The 26,571-nt window shown below is 35.2% G+C and overlaps 1 protein-coding gene across 3 annotated transcripts in view; it reads right to left on the reverse strand.

Moving 5' to 3' along the window:
- Window positions 1-26,571, reverse strand: part of RABGAP1 (RAB GTPase activating protein 1) — a 143,611-nt gene that overhangs the window by 75,060 nt on the left and 41,980 nt on the right. For all 3 annotated transcript variants that reach the window (XM_054584410.1, XM_054584411.1, XM_054584412.1), the window contains 6 exons: window positions 22,652-22,762; window positions 22,171-22,237; window positions 21,424-21,526; window positions 20,329-20,498; window positions 7,083-7,257; window positions 2,944-3,037 (listed from right to left, as the gene is read on the reverse strand). In XM_054584410.1, the coding sequence (XP_054440385.1) occupies window positions 2,944-3,037; window positions 7,083-7,257; window positions 20,329-20,498; window positions 21,424-21,526; window positions 22,171-22,237; window positions 22,652-22,762 (720 nt within the window). The remainder of the gene's footprint in view (window positions 1-2,943; window positions 3,038-7,082; window positions 7,258-20,328; window positions 20,499-21,423; window positions 21,527-22,170; window positions 22,238-22,651; window positions 22,763-26,571) is intronic.

Genomic DNA, 26,571 nt, shown 5'->3' on the forward strand with positions numbered 1-26,571 from the left:
GCACACCATAGGACATTTTAGGTAAGATGTTCAAAATAAAGCTATCAATTATCACACCCATATTATTATCCTACCAACCACATTTGAGCAGGCCTTACATCTGCAGGACTCTGTATATATGCATATCGAAGAGCTGAGAGCAGAAGGAACAAAAGCAGTTCTGCTACTTAATTCAAGGATTGGTACGCTATGGCTTATGGGCCAAATCCAGCCTACCTCTTGTTTCTATAAATGAACTTTTATTGAAACAGCCATTTGTATTTGTTTATGTATTATCTATGACTGCTTCCCACTACAATAGCAGAGTTGGGTAGCTGTGAGAGAAACTATCTGGTCACAAAGCCTAATGTATGTAAATTTGGCCCTTTACAGAAAAATATAAATCTCACTCTAGGTTTATGTGCTAACCCTAGCTTAATTTATATTGATAAAATTTTCAGTATAATTTTATGTCATTGATACCTTAACTTTATCTAACTTAGCGCATTATTTCGTACTGACATTAGACCTCTTACCCATTAAGAGTCACATTAAAATGAACTTAGAAAAGAAAATTAGGGCTCAAAAGATACTAACAGTGCCACTAAAATCGAATGTAGAGTGAAATAAACCAGCTTTCGGGATGGACCTGGGGATGGTGTTAAAAATTTTGGACTTGCCATTTACTCACTGGAATTGCTGACAATCTCTGAGCCAGTTTCCTCATCTGTAAAAATGGATACTAGCTCACAAGGCTGTGATGGCTGAGACAGAGTGTGTAACAGCACAGCGCCTGGCATATGATACGTTCATTAGTAATTACTACTACCACAACACCCATTATGTTTAATCTACAATAATTCTGAATGGCAGTTTTCTAGGCTTGGATGTTGTAAATAAATAAAAAGACTTAGAAGAGTTAGGTGACTTGCCCAATCTTCCTATCTATAGAACACATATAATCATGATAGAAAATACAATTGAATCGACGAGAAACTGCGTAATTATTTCTGAAGACATGACTGAAATCAGCAAAAACAGTTTTAAACGCCCTGTAGACAGTTTAGACAGATGGAAACTCAATTAATATACCTGAGAGAGTAGAAGAAGGACATATTTAATTAAATGAATTAACAAAACTAATAAATAATGCTTGATAACAAAACAAATTCCAAGCAAGTGTAAAAAATGCTGGTGAGTTCATTAAATGAAATCTAGTATCTAACTGCTGTATCTAAATGATTTTAAATACACTATTATGTAACCTCAAGGCTCAATTACATTTCTATTTTAGAGCAGAAACCTTTTTATACCGATAAAATTCCTGCCAGCAGCAGTCCAAACACTCCAAAGTCACTGAACTGAAAATATAATTGTGACAAGAACATCAGCAGGTTTGCCTCCTGATTGCTAAAGGAATATAAAAAATAAATGAGAACTATTCCCCTGAGGGGTTTTTGCAGAGTTCATTTATTAAAACCACTTATGGAAAGACAAACTGTGCTTTGGCTTGCATTTATTCCTGTACACATTTGACATTTCCCAACGTGAAGAGCATTTTACCAAAAGTGTAAGGCGTTTTGAGAGTGCTAGGAGCAGATGATGCCCATTTGTAGTCCTATCCCTTAAGGGCATGAAGATTTTTTTAAATGCTGAGACACAGTTTTACTAAGAATAGAGTGAAAGGCTTCAACAGTTAAGACTTTTGAGAAAAATCAAACCCCAAAGTAGTAGGCCTATGGGGCACTTATATGACAACCCTAATAACGAGAGGGCCTGAAATAGAGAATTGATCACTTTCAATCTCAGCTATTTTTCAGCAAATCCTGGCGCCCTACACAGAGGGAAAAAGAAACATAAATGTCTCACCAAACTGACTTACCAGAGTGCCTCTGGTTTAATTAATAAATGCCTAAAGGTCATGTATTCTTTTTAGACAGTCTATAGTAGTGAATTTCAACCTTGGCACACATAAGCTAATTACTAAAATTCTGTAGCATACCAAAAACAAAAAAAAATTTTTTTTTTTTTGCTAACCCAACAAAAAAATAGGTATAATTTTGATTCATTCACACTGGAAGGCTATTGTCGCGCTGGCTTTTGTCCTTTTATTATTTGATTATCTGAGGGATAAAGAGGTCATGTCCTTGATAAAATAGTCAGGTATTGCATGTTTTAAAAATTCTTGTGACACATCAGTTGAAAATTGCTGGTCATGGGACACTGCTTGTTAACACTGTTGTCCAGCCCTCTCTTTTTTTAAGACTTTATTTATTTTTAGAGAGAGGGGAAGAAACATTGATGTGAGAGAGAAACATCAATCAGCTCCCTCTTGCATGTGTCCTATTGGGGACAGAACCTGCAACTCAGGCATGTGCCCTGACGGGGAATCCAGCCACCGACCTTTTGCTTAGAGGGATGACGCCCAACCACCTGAGCCACATGGGTCAGGGCATGTTGTCGAGTTATCTCTTGAGCTGATAAGTTCCTGAATTTTAAAAGTGTTAGTAGGAAGAGTAACTGGAAGAGCAGTTAATACACACAATGTTTGTAACATTCTGCTGTCACCGTAAGTAACATAGATAAGGAGAAATCCCACCTGGGGTCTCATCTGTGGCTCTACGTGTTGCATGAATGTCCTCTGTACTTCACTGATTATTGTGTATTGTCTAACTATTGTGTATTATCTTAACCAGTGAGTGGTTCCTGACCTCTTCGATATAAATGACTTCTGTTCTTATTTATTCTCACTATGGACTCCATCTTTGAATAAATATTTTCTGCAGCAATGAGAATTTACTAGGTTTCTGATATTCTAAATGTTAATTTCAGATCTTCATTAAAAACCTCATAAAACTCTAAAAGAGAAGATAGAATGTGAAACTCATACTTAGGTTTCTATTATTGGTTCCAAAATTGAACATAATAAAATCACAAGTGAAAGGAAAAACTATTCTAACTTACCATTTTGACAGCAGTTCTCCCCATGTTTCAAGAATTTTTTCTGCACATTCTTTAGATACATCACCAGATCCACTCAATAGGGGTTCATCATTATCTTTAATAAACAAACACAAAAAGATAACAGAGATGTCTATGCTAGCCAAAAGAATGACATGGAAATGAAACAGTCAAATTTGAAAGATTTTACTGGAAGTATAAAGGCATAATTTCTCTTTAGGATACAAGTATAAATACAAAGAAAATAAAAACGGTCCTATGTGGAATGAATGATGTTGTAATCTCGTTCTCTTTTGCTTTTCATGTAGGTGTACGTTATGTCAACTGCAGAAAAGACTCATTTAATTATAAAATGATAGGACTCAAAATATGGTATGTTCTTTCTCATTTTCCAAAGCAAACAGCTCTATGCATGAAAATATATAGCAGTCGCATTTATAGCAGCTGAAAAAATTACAAACCACCTAAGTGCCTGACAACAAGAGAGCAGAAATTTGCTGAGTAAATTATGATAGGTGTTTACAATGTAATTGCACGTTTATATTTGTTTACATAATGATATGGCAAAATACCATATAAAAACATCAAGAGCTAATAAATCTTCATTATGACCTAATCTATGTTAAAAAACAGAAAATAGCTTGGAATGAACTATGCCAAGATATTAATAATTACTGACTCTGAATGACGGAGTTGTATTTTTTCTCTCAAGCTGTGTTTTCTCTTTCCTTTTTGGATGATTTTCTAAATTTTCAACAATGGCAAACATTAAACTAGAAAGCAAAAAAATATTAAAAAGGACTAAAATGAGTCATTCACATTTAATTCAAGTAATTATGAGAAGTAAATTCAAATATGAATTTAAAGGTTATAAGATATGAAGACACTGAAAAAAATGACACCGGTAAAGGCATGTGAGAGGCACTGGGAAGTGTAATGAAAGTGGGGGAAAATAAGGACTCAGTATCTCCTCTTTTGCTGGACACTTGGGGAGTTTTCAACTTTTTGCTACAAATAGAATCAGGATGAACATGTCTTGTTGCTTTCATTGGGTATATGCCCAGAAGTGAACTTCCTGGGTTTAAAAAAAAAAAAACAAAACTTTTCAGGGTTTTGAAACTTAACTGCTTTCCAAAATGGTTTTACCAATTATGTTTCCACTAGTTGAGTACAATAGTATTTGTTTTTCTAAGTCCTCACCAATGATGTTCCTAGATTTTCTGATTTAACTTACCTAAACCACACCTGATGATTACATTACAAACTGATTTTTATGACTCAGACATACATGATACTTCCTATTAAACTTTCTTACACTTGCCTTGGGCATTGTCATCAATTCTGATGGTGAGATAGGGAAGAGGTCACACTGAATGCGAGATATCTCCTGTAGATGGATGAGTAAGAAACAGAGAAAGGCTCGAGGGCACTAAGATAAACTTGTACTTCATGATTTTGCCAAAATTGGCCCTACTTTCTAATGCCTCAACTAATTCTCTACGCATTAAAATGTCAATATAATACAACTCTTTCAGGGAAGGCAGCCTCAAAAATGTCCTAAAATTTACAAGAGGTGACAATTCCTTCAAAGAGATTAGACATATCTTACAAAATCTCTTTTACTGTTTTCGATGCTTTCAACAAATCTGAATAGCAGTAGTTTGAAATCTGTGTTTAGTACTCCATGAACCTAGGGGTGGGGAGTGAGCATGCAGTCCCAGTCTCCTGATGTTGTTTCTGAACCCGCCGCCCTCTCTCACTGCTGACTTCCTGCCCTGTAAGCACAAATGCCCGAAATAAGGAGCCACTCTACAGGACTGCAGCCATTTCTTTCCAGGGAGCGGACGGGTCACTATAGGGCTGTTTCTCTGGTTTGTATATTGGATCAGAGAGAATTAAAAGATGGCATGGCTACATGGTCCTCTTCAGTCCCAGTCATCATGGTATTATATACCAGGAATTGTATTAAACACGAGGGAAAAAATGTGGGGCAAAAAGGGCACACACTCTTCCTCCACAGAGCTCGTGTTCCAGTGTTTCCCGATTCTCCCATGATGTCTCTTGTCCTCCTTATGGCTCCCTGATTAATTATCAGTAAAGGCCTTCTGAATCCCCTCAATTATACTTAAAAATCTATGCCTACTATTCAGTATATGCTATAACGAGATGTCTGTCCTAATGCTATCATTTAGCTGGGCCCAAATTTCTTTGTAACTGGTAGATGTTCTTTAAAATCTCTATTGTGGAGATTTGAACATTCTCTGTTTTCATAGTAAATAGTCTTTCTCAATTTTTTGGTGGTTTACGTTTTTATTGTTGAGCCTAAGTGAAGGAGAGTTCTGTAAACTCTTACTTGCTTTGACAAGTCTCAGGACTATCAGTTACACAACAGACAATGTCAAATAGCAGGAACAAGTCCACTTTTCCCAGTTTTAACATGTGACTTGAACTGGCTCTACAGGGAGGCTAAGTTGCATCTGTGACTTCTCCAAAAACAATACATGTGCTTTCTTTGCACTTCAAAATGCTTTATGTGAACTAAACGCACAAAAATGATAACAGAATTAGAGCTCGGACCTTTAACTCATGAACTGAATTAAATTTTCCTTGCTATTTCTAGCTTTGTCACCTCAGGCAAATGTGCTTTTCTGAAGTTCCATTTCCTTATGTGCAAAATAAGAATAATGAATCCTATTTTTCAGAGTTTTTGTGAGGATTATATAAACAGAGTATTACTTCATTTTATAAACAAAGTATCTGCCTACCACGTATCAAGCATCTAGTAATTGGTGGCCATTAATATTACTAATACATGATCTTAAGTGGATTCGTCATAGGAAAAGTGGGAATCACAGAGAACAATGGGAAGTGGAAAGTTTGAGCTTGCTTTAAACTTGAAGTACATATAATCATGAATATTATTTCCTTTAACATAATCAATCATTTCTGCCACCTCTCTGCCACTGTTAATGTACTGTCTTATCCAGGAGTGCCAAAACCAGCCCAGAGAGCCCTGCTGAATTCTCCCGGAACTTCCCAAGTCTCAGCTCAAAAACTAGTCTCCATATGCCCCACATCACACTCCCCACCATGAAAAATGGATTCTCCTCTATGTTCCCAGAACACTTCTGTGAACTTCCCACGGACACATGCTTTATATGACCTTCTAGCATAATTGGCTTTTCTCCCCCTTAAAAAAAAAAGCCCTGGTACAAAATTATAAATTAGAAAATACCTCCCAAATCTTCACTTATCCTGTGCTCCTTCCTTCCTTTCTCACTGCTACGTAGCATCTCTTAATAGATATCTACAGACTGACAGATTAGTTCATAGATATAACCATTAAAAAAGAGGGAAAAACCCAACTGGCTGATTCCTAATGTTTATCAGTGTAAAAACCCAATAATATATAAATATCAACTTGTATATTAAAATATATATTTTGTGACAGGGTCATAAGTGGAAGCCACTTTTGGCAAGTGAACTTGGCCCTGTAAAATGAGCCAATGAAATGAACCATGCAAGTGAAAGCTGTGTAAATTTTACTTTAAAAATGTGCTAATACATTAAGGTAGTGCTAGACTGACTCTTTAAAAAAGAACTAAGTCTCACTTTGTCCAACTTGATTACAATTATCTTAAAGAAGGTCACAAGTTACCATATTTTGCCATGTATAATGTGCAGTTTTGCCCAAATTTTTGAGAGAAAAATAAAGATGTACATTATACATGGGTAGTATTAATTCACTATCTCTACAAATGTTTTTAATTCTTCTATTTATGCTTATGCTTATGCATTAAGTGTAACTCTAGAAAGCAATAACTGTATGTTCAAAAATAAATGCTATAATTCCTTTAAAATACAAAAATAAGTATCTAAGTATAAATAAACATTGAATTAAAAAATTAAAATGAAATTTTTTTCCTGGAAGTGTGGCCCCAAAACATGGGTGTACAACATACGTGGAAGCACATGTGGCAAAATACGGTAATCTTTTTTTGATCTCCCACAGTCCTTTGCATATAGTAGACTCTCATGAGTATTTACTGAAAGAATTCCAAACCTCATATCACATTATCAATTCTGTAATAAAATTAAGTCCTCCACCCCAAAACAGAACTGAAGCTCTCCCTTCAATTTACCTTCCTCTTCATCATCTTCCGGAGGAGACGGTATCATTGAGCTCTGAGACCCTGACTGTGGCAGGCGCACGGAGGGACTGGCTGTAGTTTTCCTCCTCTCTCTTTCTGATTCACTTTCCAAGCACACCACTTCGTATAACGTGTCAGTATTGCTCTTTCTCTCCTTCTGTTTTATCTTGAAGATGAAAAAATATTTTATGAAGCAGTAAAATTCTTTAATAGAGTACTTTTAAAAAAAAATGCATTTTATTGATTATGCTATTACAGTTGTCCCAGTTTTTCCCCCTTGGTCCTCTTTACCAAGCCCCATCCCACTCACTGAGGCAATCCCCATACTTGTCTCCATCCATGGGTCATGCATGTGTTCTCTGACTACTCTATTCCTTGTGCTGTACATTGCATCCCCAAGACTATTCTGTAACTATCACATGGTAATTCTTAACTGCTTCACCTTTCTCACCTATCCTCCCAACTCCCCTCCCATCTGGTAACCATCGAAATGTTCTCTGCATCTATGATTCTGTTTCTGTTCTGCTTGTTATTTTTAAAATTAATTGTTAATAGACATGTATTTATTGCCATTTTATTGTTCATATTTTTTATGTTTTTTTTCTTCTTAAAGAAGGCCTTTTAACATTTTGAGTAATACTGGTTTGGTGGTGGTGATCTCTTTTAGCTTTTGCTTGCCTGGGAAAATCTTTATTGGTTCTTTGATTCTAAATGATAATTTTGCTGGGTAGAGCATGTGCGTCCTTGCTTTTCAGCACTTTGCCAATACTTCTTGCCAACTCCTCCTGGCCTGCAAAGTTTCCTTTGAGAAATCAGCTGACAGCCTTATGGGAGCTCCTTTGTAGGTAACTAACAGCTTTTAAGATTCTCTTTATATTTAACACTTGGCATTTTAATTATGATGTGTCTTGGAATGGACCTCTTTGGGTTCCTCTTGTTTGGAAGACTCCTGTGCTTCCTGGACTTGTGTATCTATTTCCTTCACTAAGTTAAGGGAAGTTTTCCATCACTATTTTTTCAAATAGGTTCCCTATTTCTTGCTCTTTCTCTTTCTGGCACCCCCATGATGTGAATGTCAGTATGCTTGAAGCTGTCCCAGAGGGTTCTTACACTATCCTCTTTGTTTTGGATTCTTTTTTCTTCTTGCTATTCTGATTGGTTTTTCCTTGCTTCCTTATATTCTAAATCACTAATTTGATTCTTGACTTCATCCACTCTAATACTGGTACCCTATACATTGTTCTTTATTTCAATTACTTTACCCTTTGTTTCTGAATGGATTTTTTATGCTGTTGAGGTTCTAAGTTCCTTGAGCATCCTTATAACCAGCATTTTGAATGCTGCCTCTTACAGATTGCTTTTCTCCATCTCGTTTAGTTTTCTTTCTAGAGTTTTATTTTGTTCTTTCATTTGGGCTATGTTTCTTTGTCTCCTCATTTTGGCAGCCTCCCTGTGTTTGTTTCTATGTATTAGGCAGAGCTGCTAGGTCTCCCAGGCTTGGCATAGTGGCCTAATGTAGTAGGTGTCCTGTAGAGTTCAGTGGGACAGCCTCCCTTATTACCCAAGCTGGGTGGGTACTCAAGGTGCGCCCTTCGTGTTGTTTGTGTACACCTCCTGTTGTAGTTGAGCCTTGATTGCTGTTGGCACATACAAGGTCAGCTACCGATTGTATTGTGCCCAGGGTCACAGAGCATAAGCTACAAAGTGATCTCAGACGGCTGGGCGTGGAGGTGCCCAGGAAAGGCCAAGCTGTGAAACAAGGCAGGCTGCTGCTAGTGACAGGCCTGGGGCAGCTTAGTGAGAGGGATGGGGTCACTGAAGCCAGGTGTTGCTTATTTGAGGGAATTTAGGAAAATCTAAAGCAAGGGCCAAGACAAGCCATTCCTATGGAAAAGCCACTGGAAACAGCCTGGGTGGGCCCAAAGGTTGGGTAGGGCAAGCCTCAGGGAACCACCAGAGTAGGGCAAACAATGTGAGCCAGGTTGATGAACTCAGATAATGGTGCCCACCTGCCAGCTCTGTGGTTCTGTGCGGGGAGGGCTCAGAAAAGAAACAATGGTCTCTGACAGCCCTTCTCCCTGGGAAAAAGCTGACCCCCAGCTCTCACCATGATGCTGGACAACTCGGTTCCTCCTCTTGTCTCTGATGCCTCTCAATCTGCTGCCCCCATGCTGGAGCTCAGAGGGAGTGAGTCCAAGTAAGTCTGCACGTGGGCCTTTAAAAAGAACTGCCTGAGATTCCAGCAGTTTCTGTCTTCCACAGCCTCATTCCCCTGGTTGTTACAGCCAGAAGTTATGGAGCCTATTGTGGGGCTGAGACCCCTCACTCCTGAGATATCCCTCCTGATTTTTATCTGCCACACATGGGTATGGGACAAGCCCGTTCCACGTCTCCACCTCTCCTACCAGTCTCAATGTGTTGTTGTTGTTTTTAATTTCATAGTTTCTTTTTTAATTCCATAGTTGCAGGATTTCTATTCAGCCAGATTTATGATGGGTCTGAGTAATGGTTGCTCTATAATTTAGTTGTAATTCTGATGTGGTTGTGCAAGGAGGCCAGCCATGTTTACCTTGGCCACTATCTTGATTGGAAGTTGTAACTGAGCACTACTTCTGGCTTCACACGGGATGTGAGAATAAAAAGTATTGTTTTAAATATCTATACTAAATGTACCCTTTTCTAAGTAGAAAAGTATATGTTTATATTTTAAAACCCTTAGGAAAATAGGGTATTTATTGGGGACTCTCACTCTGCAATTTTATTATCTTAAGACTGTATCATTGAACACCCAACCAATATTTAGTAAGTGCAAACTAAAAAGTTAACAATTTTGTATCTTCCAAATTACTTTAAGGTGTCTTTTAAGGTTTCCCATATAAAACTGTGAAAAAAATGTTTTAAAATACTCTAAAACATAAAAAGTTTAGGACTAAGGAAGTAGTCATATTTACATGTTTTTTCCCCACTCCTTCAGCTTAAAACAATATAGGAAACTTTTCTTCAACTGAAAGCTACAACTGAGGGGTGGGAGAAAACGTGAGTGGCAGGAAAAAGACTAACACAATCCAGAAAATTTTTGATAACTAAAATTTGTTTATATTTTAGTTTTATTTTGAGGTGAACACAGAACAGTTTAAATTGACCTAAGTTAAAAATTAAGAACAGGAAGTATAAATCTTCTCCTGTACAACATTTACATATATTAACAGTCCATATTATAGCCTATTTAAGGAGCTGGAAGGAAAAGAGTGCAATACACAGCAGTAGGAAAAGGCCAAACTGTAGGAAAAGACACAGAGACAACTAGAAAGATGGCTACACCACAGAGAAAGACATACACACATAAAGTAAAAATACAGAAATAGAGAACGGGAAAAGTAAGAAGTACATCAGGTGTAGAAATACCAGGCAGAGCAGATTCTATCATTTCAATGTTCACTTGGGTTCAAAGGAAAAATTACCCGAGACCTGGAAGGCCAAGATAATGATGGCAATATGTCCTTTCAATATCATCCTGAAGCAATGTTTAAAACACGAAGTGTCAAACTTTTCTATAAAGGGTCAAATACCAAATATTTTAGGCTATGTGGACCAGTAATCTCTGCCACAATTACTCCACTCTGCTACTATGGTGCAAAAGCAGCCACACTAAGTGAGTGTGGCTCTATTCTGAAAAAATTTTATAAAAACAAAGCACCAAGCCAAATGTGACCCACGGACTGTAGTTTGCCGACTTTGTTTTAATATGTCCACCCAAGGATTATTTAATTTTCTCTATAAATACCAACTTTGACTTAGCTACTTACTATTAATTAAGGACCCAGATTCTGTGAAGTTACATATTAACCTGTAGATTTGTGTTCCGTAGATATGCAAATGATTTCTGTCCAACAGAAAAGATAACCCAAAGGTTACCTACAGGATATTACCAGGTTCTTTCTAACTTACCAATCTTTTTCTAATGTTTTTTATTAAAGGCAGAATTATAAAAACTCAAGTTCCCCAAAACTTAGAACCAGTTTTATCATCTTACTGGTTCCCTCATTACTTAATGAACTGAAATAAAATCTTTTACATATGTTCATTCTAAATTTGTAATGATTTTTAACTTTTATATATTATACTTTGACAGGAAAAGGATGTATTACTTTGGTTGTTAAAAATTATTCTGGAACATTAGTTAATTACTACCTGAAACAGCTGAAAGGTCATTTATAGCTTTTTTTCTCTTTAAAAAAAAGTCTTGGATTTTGAGTCATAATTAGAAATGCTTTTACCTAGAAACTCTTTTGTCAGAGTGACTAGAGCAACACTGCTTTTTGAAGTCAGATAAACAGAGTCAAGAACTAAACCCCAATTGTAAGTCGAGTACTCAGCTTTTAAAAATGTTCATTGTTAACGATGGGTAATAGTACATGGGGGTTCATTATATTATGTTTTTATTTTTTCATTTTTGTGTTTTAATTTACTGAAATAAAATTTTAAAAGCACTCTTAAAAGACAAAAAAGGTAGAGTTAAATAAATAAAAAAATGCCACATGTTCTTGGATAAAATGACATTATAAAGATGTCACTTCTCCCCAATAAAAATACCAGTAATTTTTTCCACAGTTACAAGGTGGAAGCTAAAGACTATGTAAAAATAAACAATTAAGAACATCCAGCAAAACTCACAAAAAGAACAACAGGGGAGGAATGGCAGCCCTACCAAATATTAAAACATATTATGAAATATACATAAACAAACAGTGTAGTGCTGGTCCATGAATAATGTAAAAATTAACTAAAAATATAAAAACCAGAAAGAAGGCTAAATACACATGAAAATGTGATATATGATAAAGGTGACACCTCACATCAATGGAAGCAAATTAAGACTTTCTTATAAATGGTATTGAGGCAAGTGGATGGCCATTTGAAAAAATATTGAATAAGATCTATAGTTTACATTATATATGAGAATAAAATACTAATGAATCAGAGGTTTAAAAGTAGTAAAATGAACCCCAGTAATAGTTTTAAAAATGTATAAATTCCTTTACTACTTGGGAGGAGGACAGCATTTCTAATTATGATCCAAAATCCAGAAACTTTAAAGGGAAAACTTGATAAATTCACGTACAATACATACAAGAAATTGTGTCAAAAAAACCCAAAAGACCATCACAATTTAAGTCAAAAGACAGGTGACAACACAGGAGGAATCCTTGCAAATTTTATCACAAAGCATTACTCTCTCAAATATATAAAGGGCTTCTAAAAATTAATGAAAAAATATCAAAACCAAACAGCAAAAAATATGAAGAAACAATTCATAGAATAAAAAAATCACTCTTAAACATGATAAAAATCTTGTTTGCATTCATCAAATGGTAAATTAAAACTACCATTATATGATTAAGTTTAATAACACAACCTTGAAAAGCCTGTGGATAAACACTCTCATACCTAGGAATTTGGCAAATAAAAGAAAATTACATAAGCAAAATTACCTCATGTGCCAACAGAAATCTACTCTAATAGGAATCTACTCTCAAATGCACTTTCATAAAATTAAAACAACATATGCACAAAGTTCTATACAGCAACAGTACCTGGATAGCAAATGATTGAGAAAAAAATCCAAGTATCCATCAATAGAGAACTAGCTGAAAAGGTCATGAGTCATCCACACTACACAATACTATGCAGCCATTAAACAAGAATGAGGAAGAGCTCCATGAACTGATGGAGAATGATCTTCAGGATATAGGAAATTAAAAAAGCAAGGTGCAATACAATACATTTAATATGCTAGTTTTTGTTTAAGAAGGGGGTTGAAATGCAGGGTGGGGAAAAAGTAAGTTTACACTTGTTTGTATGGAAAATAATAATAGGAGGATAAACTGCTTTATGTCCTCACAACTATAAATCTACTTCTGTTCCACCCCTGTATATCAATATCTTATTATTTTCACAAAAAGAAACATTGAAAAGATAACACAGAAACTAATAATCATGGTTACCAGTGGGGATGGGAGGCAGGAGACATAAATAAAACCAAGACTTCATCGTATATATTTTAGGTATAATTTTTATAAAATTATAAAATAGTATAAAATTTAGTATAATTGACTTTTGTATCATAATTTGGACTTTTGAAAGTATGGAAATAAGTGAACCTAATTATATGTCAAAAGATAACATAATGAAAAATTATTCTAAATAACTTCTGAATGCAGTATTGATTTTATAATCTTACTGGAACATGTTCAAAGAACAAAAGAAGTTCTATGAAATGTTAAAACTTCATTCAGTTAACTGTAACACTGATATTTTTTGAATGAGCATGAACAAATGGGAATTAAAACTATACAGATTCGAATAATTTCATATTATATGCTTCTATCTTCATAAATGCAAAATGAAAAACATTCAAAAATACATAGGCACTATGGGTATATTAATAGATGTTTCTCCCAAAATTTGTTTAAGCATCTATAGAAAAGGTCAGAATACACTAAATATTTTGGAATCCTTTTCCAAATGTTTACATACTGATTTTAATATGTTGATATTAAAGTACAGGTTTTATTTCCAATTGAAAGAAACTTGTAGCCCTGGCTGGGTAGTTCAGTTGATGAGAGCATTGTCCCCATCTGCCAACGTTGCAGGTTTGATCCCCAGTCAGGGCATATACAAGAAACAATCAACAAATGCATAAGTGGAACAACAAATCAATGAAGGAGGGAGGGGCCTAAGTTGTACATGAGCTGCAGTGTGGCACTGTATATATTTTAGAAACAGTGCAAGTTTACTGACTGATGCTTAATTATCTCCATGAGTAGTTGTATCAAAATACAAGCTTGTCTTCAGTGGAATTTTAAAGAGTTGAAATCTGTATTTCATAAATCCATATAATAATACCTTTTCTCAACAGATATTTTACACATTTATAAAGATTTTGTTATACATTTGCTGGGAACAATAAAATAAAGACCACATATTAAGGGTGTTTCCTGCAATACAGGTATTCTAAAATTCTTTGATGAAGAATAAATTAAATATATTACTGTTGTTACAACGTAGACATCCAATATTTAAAAATACATCAATGTAAAAGAAAAAAAGAAAATCCTGTAATGTTAAATTACTAATGAAAATACGTGAATGAATCAAGTGATTTAGGCAAGGATCATCAATGAATGCTGAAACCCTGAGTTAGAAAGTTGCTGAGAGATAGGATATGTGGAAGTTGCCCAAGTACCACCCTAAAGATTGCTTGGTAAATGCAAAGAGAAAACTCTCCTTTCACAAGGAGAAATCAGTGGTTACCACCTTTGCCAAACGATTACACTTCCCGGGAATAGTGTAACAACTGATACTACATGTGCTCTGATTTAGCAGTTGAAGAGCTCTAGTGTAGCAAGCATTTTCATACTGTTTATTCGTGAGGTAGAGTGGTTTAGTGCATGTCTGCACATGGTTGTACACACACAGACAGGGCAAATACAAAGAAGAGGCTCAGGGTTCCAGTATAATTATATTAATTTCTGGTCTATAAGACACTGGCCACATCATTTAGTCTTTCAGATATCCATTTCAGCTTAACTATTTATTAAATAATAATAATCTTATAAAAGATTTTAGTGTCTCTTCGGCAATAAAAGTCCCATAATTCTATAGTTCTAAGAGTGCTTAGCTGGTCTCTTCTTCACCTTATGTTCCTGTTGGAAAATCGAGTCTTTAGGACCATTTTCTTCCTCTTTCAGTAAATGATATCTGAAAATTCAAATCTAAGAAAGCAATCTTTTTTTCCTCACTAATTTTTAAGTTTCTTCTCTGATATGATGCCATCTTAGTATAACAATTCCCACAATTGGGAAGGCTTCCAGGCTAAAAAGAAGTTACTGAGTCACCAGATAAATATAGTAAGAGAAAAAAGATTCAATTTGTAAACATATTTTTAAAAACAGTTCTATGATTGTTTTTCCATACTTACAGCAATAACAGAAACTACATATATATTTTTACAATTTTGTCTGTTGTTCTTATTCTCATGAGAATTGCAAAGTGATTAAAAATTTAAATTACACTTTATTTGAATTAAATATTAAAAATACTTTTAGAGAAAGATAAAGGGAATATGTTTCCATGGAAAGAACCCTGACTGAGACTCTTAAAAAACTTAGCTATGTATCTTTTTCACACAACATCGCATAAAATCTGCTATTTTTACACTTTAGGATCTGTAAAATGAGAACTCTATCTTTATTGGATCACTATGAAAATTACGTAAGGCAGAAAAAAATGAAAGCGGCTAGTAGAGTGATGGCCACAATAGGGCCTCAATTAATGGTAGCTGCTATGACTTGTTTTCCTTTTTTTTTTTTTTTTTTAGATAAACATTTTAAGATTTTATTTATTTACTTTTAGAGAGAGGGGAAGGGAGGGAGAAAGAGAGGGAGAGAAACATGAATGTGTGGTAACCTCTCATGTACCCGCTACTGGGGACCTGGCTCGCAACCCAAGCATGTGCCCTGACTGGGAATGGAACAGGCGACCCTTTGGCTCGCAGGCCAGCCCTCAATCCGCTGAGCCACACCAGCCAGGGCTGTTTTCTTTTTTTAAAAGAACTTTTAATTTTATTTTTCAATTGTAGTTTACATTCAATATTGTTTTGTATAGTTTTGTATGTACAGCACAGTGGTTAGATAATCATACACTTTACAAAGTGGTCCCCTGATGTTTCCAGTGCCCGCCTGACACCACACACAGCTGCCATAGTATTACTATTTTCCCTATGTCCTACTTTACACTTTCGTGACTGTTTCGTAACTACCCATGTGTACTTCTTAATTCCTTCACCTCTTTTACCCAGTCCCCCAAACAGGGCAACCACTTTGTTTTTCTCTAAGGGTCTGTTTCAATTTTGTTTGTTCATTTATTTTGTTCTTTAGATTCCACATACAAGTGAGATCATATGACAGCTGTCTTTCTCTGACTGGCTTATTTTACTTAGTATAATAATTTCCAGGTCCATTTATTCTGTGGCAAAACATAAGATTTTCTTTTTTAATGCCCCATAGTATTCCTTTGTATACATGTACCACAGCTTTTTGGCCACTCATCTACTGACAGGCACTTGGGCTGCTTGCGTATCTTGGCGATTGTAAATACCACTGAAGTAAACACAGAGGAGCTTATTTTCTTTTGAATTAGTGTTTTGGGGTTATTCAGATGTATACCCAGAAGTGAATCACTGGGTCATAAGGGAGTTCCATTTTTAATTTTTTGAGGATCCTCTCTACTGTTGCTATTACTTTTTAATGTCACAAATGTAAAAGAAGATATACATAAACGTCACTTACTGTTACAAAGGATGAGACTAACAGTGCTCTATTTCTCTAAGATAGCAAAAAGTTGTCATAATTCTCTCTCTCTCCTTTCCCACTTCTTCCCCCCTTAGCACAAGCGACCCCCAAGCTCCATAGAACTTCCCTAAATAAGGAGAAAAATTAAAAGATTAATCTCAGGAATTCCCAGCCCTCCTCTCAGTACCATATATAAACTTCCAGGTTTTCTGCAAAGAAAATACTTACAGCTCGGCCTATGTTTAGCTGTAACCTTCACAGAGAGTCTGGAGAGTAGCCTATCAGGCTTTGTCTCAGGTATACGTATCTTTCAGGCTAGTTTACCTTGCCAAATCATTTGTTAGACCAACTAGTTATACTATTCTAGACTAAACCACAGAACTAATATTCCTGTAAACGCATATAGACTTTTAAATCCAAGGCCATGTAACATAAGACCTCAAGGGAAAAGCAAGATCAGAGAAATCTTATTTATGTTCACTAAGGTACGATTAAAGAGACATAATTCTTCATATTCTTTTTAATTAAAGAGATACCTCTTTTGTACAAATTCATGTTAAAATATTACACAATTAATTTCTCTTTATCATCTCTTATTCTAGAAACTGTTAAGAATTATTCTCACTCACGCTCTAAACTTTCTTTTTAAATCCTCACCTTAGGATATGTTTATTGATTTGAGATGGAGAGGAAGGAAAAGAGCAGAGGGAGAGAGAGAGAAGAGAGACATCGATGTGAGAGAGAAACATATAGATCAGGTGCCACCCACACACACCCCGACCAGGGATCAAACCTGCAACCAAGGTATGCGCCCTGATAGGGATTGAACAACGTGAACTTTTTGTGTATGGGATGATGCTCCAACCAACCAAGCCACCCAGCCAGGACCATGCCCTGAATTTTTAAATGATGCTTATAAATTGGTTTTCCATTTTCTGAAGCACTCTTCCCCTGGGGTAGATCCTCATCAATGCTATTCTGATTCCATCACTTACTGTTTTATGTTCTTCCTTTGTCCCACTGAGATTCCACAGTCCCTCTCAATAACAATAGCTAAAATGTATGAAGAACATAATATGTGCCAGGAACTAACTATTCTCCATGTGTTGTACAGTTTCTCACTTAATGTTACAGTAAAGCCATGAGGAAAATTCTATCACTGCCATATTATAGCTGAGTAAACTGAGGCTCAGAGAGTTGAAGGACTTGCTCAATGTCATAAAGCTAGTCCATGGTAAGATATGACTCCAAAGCCAGGTTCTAGATGATATAACCCTATGCTAATCCTTTGCTCCTCCCATAGTAAAGAAGTGGCAGAATGGTAATGAAATCGAGGTGACCTTCTATCTCTTAAGACAACACTGAAAAAGGATTCTATTCCTGTTGTATCTGCTACCTTTTCCAAACTATAACCAAAAGGGTTACCATGAATACACTGAAACCAAAATAGTTATTATTATAGAAAAGTATATTCAACTAAATCCACATACAACACTGTAATTCTGTAAATTTTATGTAAATAATATAAATTCAACAAATATTGAGAACTATGTTCTACATGCTTGGGATAAATTAGTGAACAAGACAGGCTAGGAATACTGCCTTAGAGTTTTCAATATATGGGACACAGATTAACAAAATAAAACTATGTATATTATGTAGTAAACTGAAAGGAAAAAGCCTTGTAAAAAAATAAAAAATGTTTCAGTTGGAGGGGGAACTGGCAGTACCAGAGAAAGGGCTGGCAAATTACACTGTTAGATGGGGGGGGGGGGGGTTTATGAGTTTCTAGTAAGTCAGTCTGAGCAAAGACTTAAAGAAGATTAGGGTTTGAAGGAGATGAATACTAGCAAGCATGATTCAAGGAAAGAGTATTCTCGGCAGAAGAAACAGTTCACAGCAAAGGCCCTAAGAGCATAGGTAGGAGGAAGGAAACAAGAAGGATGAGCAGTAGGAGGGTACTTAATTTAAAATGAAAGAGGCAGCAGATCAGGTAGGGTTTTATAAGCCACTGTAAGGTCTTTGGCTTTTAAGAAGTACAATAGAGTTACAAGGATTTAAGCAGAAAAATTATGTAATCTGACCTTAGGCTACTCTGCTGAAAATATATCAAGAAAGGACAAAAATAAAAGCAGGCGGATGAGTGAAAAGGCTACTGCAATTAATCAAGAGAAAAACATTGATTCATATGATGTTAACATAATCTAGGTGGTAAAAAGTGGTCAAATTCTACAGATGTTTTGAAAGTAAACAACTTCCTGACAATAGGTAATGAGGTGGCGGGGGGGAGAGCAAAATTTTTGGTCTAAGCAACTATTAGGAGAGTGTACCCATGTACTGAGATAGTAAAGACACAAACGTAGAGCATTTTAAAGGTGGGAGATGAGATTATAAAACTTTTTTAGATATGGTAAATTTGAGATGTCCTGAAAGCTAAATGAAAGAAGCGTATTTAAGGAGAGAGCGATCACTGATATCAAATGCTACTGACAGGTCAAGTAAGATAAAGACCCAGACTGACCACTGGATTTACCAATTTAGGTCACTGTAAACTTGATTTCTTTCAAGGCATTTTGATACAAAAGATAGCAAAAAAAAAAAAAAAAAAAAAAAAAAAAAAAAAAGGAAAGGAAAAAAACCAGAATTCAGGCAACTTGGGCCAAGAAAAGCTAAATGAAGGAAACATTTCATCTGCTCCCCATCGCAAGAAGAGTATGGAGTTTAATGCTGATCAAATTAACAGAGAGATTAAAAAAAAAACATATTCAAAACACTGTAACAGAATCTGTATAATCTATCATTAAAAATGTCTAATACATAATCTCAAATTACTAGACAGAGAAAGAAACAGGAAAATGCGACTCACCACAATTTAGAATTAGCAGTCAAGAACTTTAAAAATAGTTACATATATTATAATTTTACCCAAGGATGTAAAATAAAATTTGTTGAAAATAAAAGAGGGAATTCATAACAAAACAGAACCTATTAAAAAATGGAAATTTCAGAAAAATATAAAATCTGAAATAAAAAAATTCAATGAATGGATTTAAGAGCAGATTACGATGACAAAAGAAAGAGTCAAGTGAACTTTAAGACAGATATCCTGTCTTAAGAAAAAAACACATGCTTTGAAAAAATACAGCCTTAGGGATCTGCAGGATAATACCAAAATGTCTAAAATATGTGTAACTGAAAGCCCGTAAGGAGAGGAAAGAGAGAGGGTACAAGAAAAAGTTTGAAAGCAGTAAGGGGCCAGATTTTCCCCAAAACTGTTAAAAAAAAAAAAAAAGACCAAAAACATAAATTTAAAATTTCAAGAAGCCCAGCAAAATCTGAAGCAAGACAAACATGAAAAAAACCACACCTAGTCACATCATAGTTAAATGCCTGAAAACCAAAGATAAAAAAGTAATCTTAAAAGCAGCATACACAGGAACAATATAAATGTATGCTGACTTCTCATCAAAAACAAGGGAAACAGAAGACTGTGGGATAAGATCTTTAAAGTGCTGAGAAAACAACTTTCAACCCAGCATTCTATATCCAGTGAAAATGTAGAACTGGAATGAAAAGTGAAATAAAGACATTTCAGATGTCTAAGTCTAGGAGTTACGTCTTCAGTAGATCTACACTAAAAGAAAAGCTAAGAGAATTTCTACAGGTAGAAGGCAAGTAAGATCAGATGGAAACTTGGCTCTTGAGGAATAAGTGAAGAGCAAAAAAACTGATAAAAGGGTAAAAATATACAATTTTTCATCTTAATACATTTAAAATACACATCATCTAATTGATAGCTTAGATTAGTGATCAATCAGACTCAGAACTGGTTTCTCTTTTCTTATCCCCTCCTCCACTCCAATATTTACAGAAAAGTTTGGTACCTGTTTAAGTTTCAAAAAGAAATTTTCAGTAGTACTACGTTTGCTGAAGGGCCAGAATAACCTTTCATTAGGTGAGCAAACTCGGACTTTTGTCTCTAGGAGAAATCGAACAGGCTCTTGCACTTCTGTTATTACCAAATCAACAGCTGTGGTCATAAACAGCACTTTATCTAGAGAGAGAGAGGGGAGAAGCAAATTAAAAAAATGGAAATACATTCGCTCATATGATTAACGTAAAAGTAATTTTATGATAAACTTGTAAGATATCTTGAAGTAATCCATTAACAAAGAATCTAAAATAATCAGGTAAATCGCTGTTCTGGAAATTTATTTTCCACATTGAGAATTCCTTTCTTAAGTAGATTCTTTGAAATGGAATTAGTGAGAACAGCATACACTTTATAGCTCATGAAATGTACTTTCAAACTGTTTTACAATAGTGACATATGGCTTCTTTATATCATTCTCACCAACACTGGGAGTTCTCAATTTTTTAAATCTTGGTTAACAACAGTAACTGTTTATATCCTTTATTTGTTTATCCATAATGCTATGAATAACAAGAAAAAATGAAGGGGAAAAATAAATGCTCAATAAGAGGCACTAGTTAAGCAAATAATGTTACATTTTCAGGATAAAATATTATACAGCCATTAAAAGACATTTGGGGGAGTATGAAATAGCTTGAAAAAGGTTATTTATGCATAGAATATTTAAAAAGCTGCACAAGAAACTGGTCGCAGTGGCGCCCTGTGGAGTGGGGCCCTGGGGACTGTGGGAAATTATTGCTTTTCTTTATATATCCTCTGAATTTTTAACCATGTGCATATATTATCTCTCCACAAAAAGTAAATAAAATTTAGAAGTCTGAATAAATAAGTACATAAGTAGAAAAGGAAGCAGGAAGGAAAAAATAAGTGGAAAAAAATGATACTTTGTGTACAGGTCAAATTTAATAATAAACTCAAAGAACTATTAAAATTCTCTGATTCACTAGAATTAGGTAAGCACTGGATGCTGGTCAAATAAGTGGTCCGAAGGTTTCAGTAGCTTGTTGGGACTAATTTCTGTTATGATGTCAGCAACCTGCATTACCTTTAGGAGTTTCTTCATTTACAACTTGAAAATGTGGAGATTTTGGATTCCAGCTCCCAGTGATAACATAAGACTTTCCATCTGAACTTTTGCCCATAGATTCCTAAAGAAAAGAGTAAAACAAACATTAATGCCAAAGTAAAGGGACAACAGCTCAACCCCACTTTGCTGTCTTTAAAATTAGGAGTTGCAAAAATGTAAAAATATGAAAGAGAACCCGATTATTTTTTAAGGGTGGGAGTGTATCTGAATCCTTTCAACTAAAATTAAAGGTGTGCCAATTATTTATGTAATTATTTCTAAAAACTTACACATAAAGTAAATGCTTGTAAATCATATCAACCTGTATAAACATTAGAGAAATTTACTTCCTAAACCTATGCTGAATTCTTCTGTGAAGTGACTAATTACTACATAAGTTTTAGTTTTAAAAATATTTTCGTGTAATAGAAATGATACTGCCTACTTTTATGAAGTTCATGATAGTTCTCAAACGATTCTCTCGCAACTTTTCTCTTTTGTTCCCCTCTCCAACCCTACATGATAAGCAAGAATTATTCACTATTACATAATCAAGAAGGTAGTAAATATCAACTCGGATATAAATCCCCTTACTTTTATTATTGCTTTATCACTTACAAAAACTTTCATAAATGTGCTTTAATTTTAGGTTCAGATGAGATAAAGTGAAACAACATTTAATGAGAAAATGGTGTATAGTTTAAAAAAAGGAAAAAAAATCCCTACCAAATCTAACAAGTGCATGTCACTGTTCCGTACACCTCTTCCAGGGCTAAGAAGAAGACCAAAACACCTGCAAAAAAAGAACTGACATAAATTTGGAAAAAAGAACATAAAAAAGATGTTTAAATTAGATCACTTAAAAAAATTTTTACTGAAGGAAAAATGGATACATTAAAATTATCAATAAATTAGTACTGCCAAAATAATCCTTACTTCTTTAATAAATATTAACATATAACATAATAAAAGGCAAACAGAGGTAACAAATTCTTTATTTGCCTTTTATTATCACATGAAGTCAGCATATTCATGGAAGTTTATGGAAGATTTATGGGAGTTAGTGCAAAGTGGCCACTTGAATAACCAAAAGAATTTCCAAGGGAACTAAATATTTGTAAATACATTTTTGAATATAGTATATTACGCCATCAGATTGATAAAACCTAAAATTTATATTTAAGCTAAACTTACAAAAAATGTTTACCTTTCAATGGCAAGTTCTTTATTAGTTGTTTGTTGTACATAGATGACAATCTTCTTATCAATTCCTTGGCGTAGTTTAAAGCACTGTCTGTCTTTATCTTTAGGAACTGCACTGTAGAACAACATGTTTCATTAATTTTGCAAAGTATTGCCTTGTGACATGTATTAGAACAATTTTTGTTATGTTATGAAAATCAGGTGTGGTTTTCAAATTTTAACAGAAATAAAAAAAAAAGAATTTTTTTTTAAATTATCACCTCTCTCTTGATGTGAAAATATCATCGCTATTATATGTAATCCACTAAACCATTTGTAAAAGCTAGTAAAACCACTCTACTGTCCCCTAAAATGTGGCTTTTTTGTTCCTGTAAAAGTTAGATATTTGTAAAGCACCTAGCATCCAGCATGTCTGCTCAAAAAAATGTTAGTTTCCTTTCTCTTTAGTCACTAGTTTTGACAGGTTATTATTGTCTTATTTGTTTAAACATATAAGAAAAGATACTTCATCACAGGTACTTTGAAATTCTTAAGATACCTTCAAAAACAGAGATGACCCTAGCTGGTATGGCTTAATGGATTGAGTGCCAGCCGGCAAACCAAAGGGTCACTGGTTTGATTCCTAGTCAGGACACATGCGTGGGTTGAGGGCCAGGTTCCCAGGAGGGGGCATGTGAGAAGCAACCATACACTGATGTTTCTCTCCCTCTCTTTCTTCTTCTCTTCCTCTCTAAAAATAATTTTTTTTTTCAATCAGAGATGAAGAAGATATGGCCAACAGGAAGCTGTTGACTATCACTTCCCTAAGCAGTGACATCCTGATTGTAAACCTGTATAATACAGGCATGCCTCATTTTCTAACTCTCTCCCTCTCCTTAGGACTCTCTCTTTCCTAAGAAACACAGTTTTGAGACTAGCCCAATTAACAACCCTACAATGGTCTCTAAGTGTTTAAGTAAAAGAATCTCTCTCTTTAAATCAAAAGCTATAAATGATTAAGCTTAGTGAAGAAGGCACGCTGAAAGCCAAGGTAGGCTAAAAGCCAGGCCTCTTGCACCTAACAGTTAGCCAAGTTGTGAATGTAAAGGAAAACTTCCTGAAGGAAATTAAAAATGCTACTTCGGTAAACAGGTGAATGATAAAGCGAAACAGCCTTATTGCTGATATGGAAACAGCTTAAGGACCTAAACATTCCCTTAAACCAAAGCCTAATCCCGAGCAAGACCTTAACCCTGCACGAACCTAGGAAGGATAACAGAGGTGAGAAAGCTGCAGAAGTCTGAAGCTAGCAGAGGCTGGTTTGTGAGGCTTAAGGAAAGAAGCCATGTCCATGACAAAAGTGCAAGATGAGGCAGCCAAGTGCTGATGTGGAAGCTTCAGTAAGTTATCCAGAAGGTCTAGCTAAGATAAGTAATGAGGACAGCTCTACTGAACAATAGTTTTTCAATGTAGATGAAACAGCTTTACATTGAAAGAAGGTGCCATCTAGGGCTTTCACTGCTAAAGAGGAGAAATCAATGCCTGGCTTCGATGCTTCAAAGGACTAATACAGATGGTGACTTCTGGCTGAAGCCAATGCTCATTTCCATTCCAGAAACCTGAAGGCCCTTAAGAACTATGCTTAATCTACTCTACCTGTGCTCTATAAATAGAGCAATAAAGCCTAAGTAACAGCACATCTGTTTATACCACGGTTCACTGAATTATTTTAAGCCCACTGTTGAGAACTCCGACGCACACAAAAAAGATTCCTTTCAAAATATTACTGCTCACTGACAATGCACCTGGTCACCCAAGAGCTGTGATGGAGATATACAATGAGATTAATGTTGTTTTCACGACTACAAACACAACATCCATTCTGCAGCCCATGGATCAAGGAGTAATTTTAATGTGTAAGTCTTACAATTTAAGAAACACACTTTGTAAGACTATATTTGCCATGGATAGTGACTAATCTGATGGATCTGAGCAAAGTAAACTGAATATCGTCTGGAAAGAATTAACCATTCCAGATTCATTAAGAAGGGAGAGGTCAAAATATTAATGTTTGCAAGGTTAATTCCAACCTTCCTGGATGACTTTGACGGTTTCAAGACTTTAGTAGAGAAGGTAACTGCAGATGTGGTAGAAATAATACAAGAATTCAAATTAGAAGTGGAGCCTGAAGGTGAGACTGAATTGCTGCAATCCCATGATAAAACTTTAATCAGTAAGGAACTGCTTCTTATAGATTAGCAAAGGAAGTAGTTTCTTGAGATGGAATCTACTCCTGGTGAAAATGCTGTGAAGACTGTTGAAATGACAACAAAGGATATAAAATATTACATAAACTTATGGTAAAAGCAGTGGTAGGATTTGAAAGCAAACTAACTCCAATTTTGAAAGTAGTTCATACTGTGAGTAAAATGCTATCAAACAGCATCACATGCTACAGAGAAATTATTTATGAAAAGAGTGAATTGATGCAACAGACTTCATGGTTGTCTCATTTTAAGAAATTGCTACAGTCACCTCAGCCTTCAGCAATCACCACCCTGATCAGTCGGTAGCCATCAATATCAAGACGAGACCCTCCACCAGCAAAAGGATAATGGCATAGCTCAGATGATAGTTGACATTTTATACAATAAAGTATTTTTAAATTAAGGTACACAGGTTTTTTTTTTTTTAGACATAACGGTATTGTACACATTGACTACATACAATGTAAACATAACTTCTACATGCACTGGTAAACCAAAAAAATTACGTGGCTTTTATTGCAAAATTCACTTTGCTGCAATGTTCTAGAATGGAACCTGCATATCTCTGAGGCATTCCTGTAACTCTAAAAACAGTATTAATGAGATAGTTTAAATCAGCCTAAGGAGAAAGCTGTAAATATTCTTAAAATGACATTCTACCAAAATAATCCCCTAATCTCCCACACACTTTTTCTAGCTCATTTGTTCTCAGAGGTAAACATCTGTCTATGGCAATCAGCCAATATGCAGTAAATCTAAATTGTGCTTATTACTATGCAACTTCAAAATAATAGCAACAGAACCATTAAGTGATACTATAAAAGGCTACATACATGAGCACTCTGAGTACCTACTCAAACTAAAAAGCGGCTCTGAAGAAATAAAATTAGTTTGACGCTCCTCTACATTTATAGAGTAACCATTTTGAAAATATTTTACAGCACTGAGATTTAAAAAAATCAAAGAATCTTGTCAAAGTCTAGAGATGACAAACGTGTACAAAGAAAAATTTCTGCATACCAAACTAATATTTGTGCCTGACAGAATTTTCATCTATAACAATATACATAGGTCTCAATTTTCAACTGATAATTGGTACACTAGTTTTCTATGTTCAGTGGATGCTGAAACATACATAAATATTCAGTTGACTCTTGACTAACATGGGGGTTAGCGGTACCAAACAATTGCCCCCCAGTGGGAAATACATGTACAACTTGAGTTGACCATCTACATATGAAGATTTCCAAATATGGACTGAAAATACTGTTTTTGATTCATAGTTGTTGTGCCAATGGATACAAAACTTGGTGATAGATTGTGGGCTGTTATGTTTATTGAAAAATATCTGCACTGTTCAAACCCATGTAGTTCAAGGGTCAATTGTAATCTCATCTCTCAGCTACATATAAAATATCAACAATGGAAATACAGTTGTTTCTGAAGACCTGAGTCTGAAGGGCAAGGAAAAATCACATTAAAAGGAAGCAGAGTGTGCAGTGTAAGCAGTAGAAGTTTACTCACTGATCTCAGAGGATCTAGATTATATTTTTGGTCTTGTCATTGTATCAATGGATTCAATCAGGTAATTCTACATTTAATTCCTATTGTATGAATTAAGAAACTGAGGTCCAGGCTTAACTTCTCTGGGGTTTTTAAAAATATATTAAACAGCCCA

This window comes from Pteronotus mesoamericanus, unplaced genomic scaffold (assembly GCF_021234165.1).
Source record: "Pteronotus mesoamericanus isolate MK-2021 breed Mesoamerican mustached bat unplaced genomic scaffold, CSHL_Meso_final contig_78, whole genome shotgun sequence".
Classification (NCBI taxonomy): domain Eukaryota; kingdom Metazoa; phylum Chordata; class Mammalia; order Chiroptera; family Mormoopidae; genus Pteronotus; species Pteronotus mesoamericanus.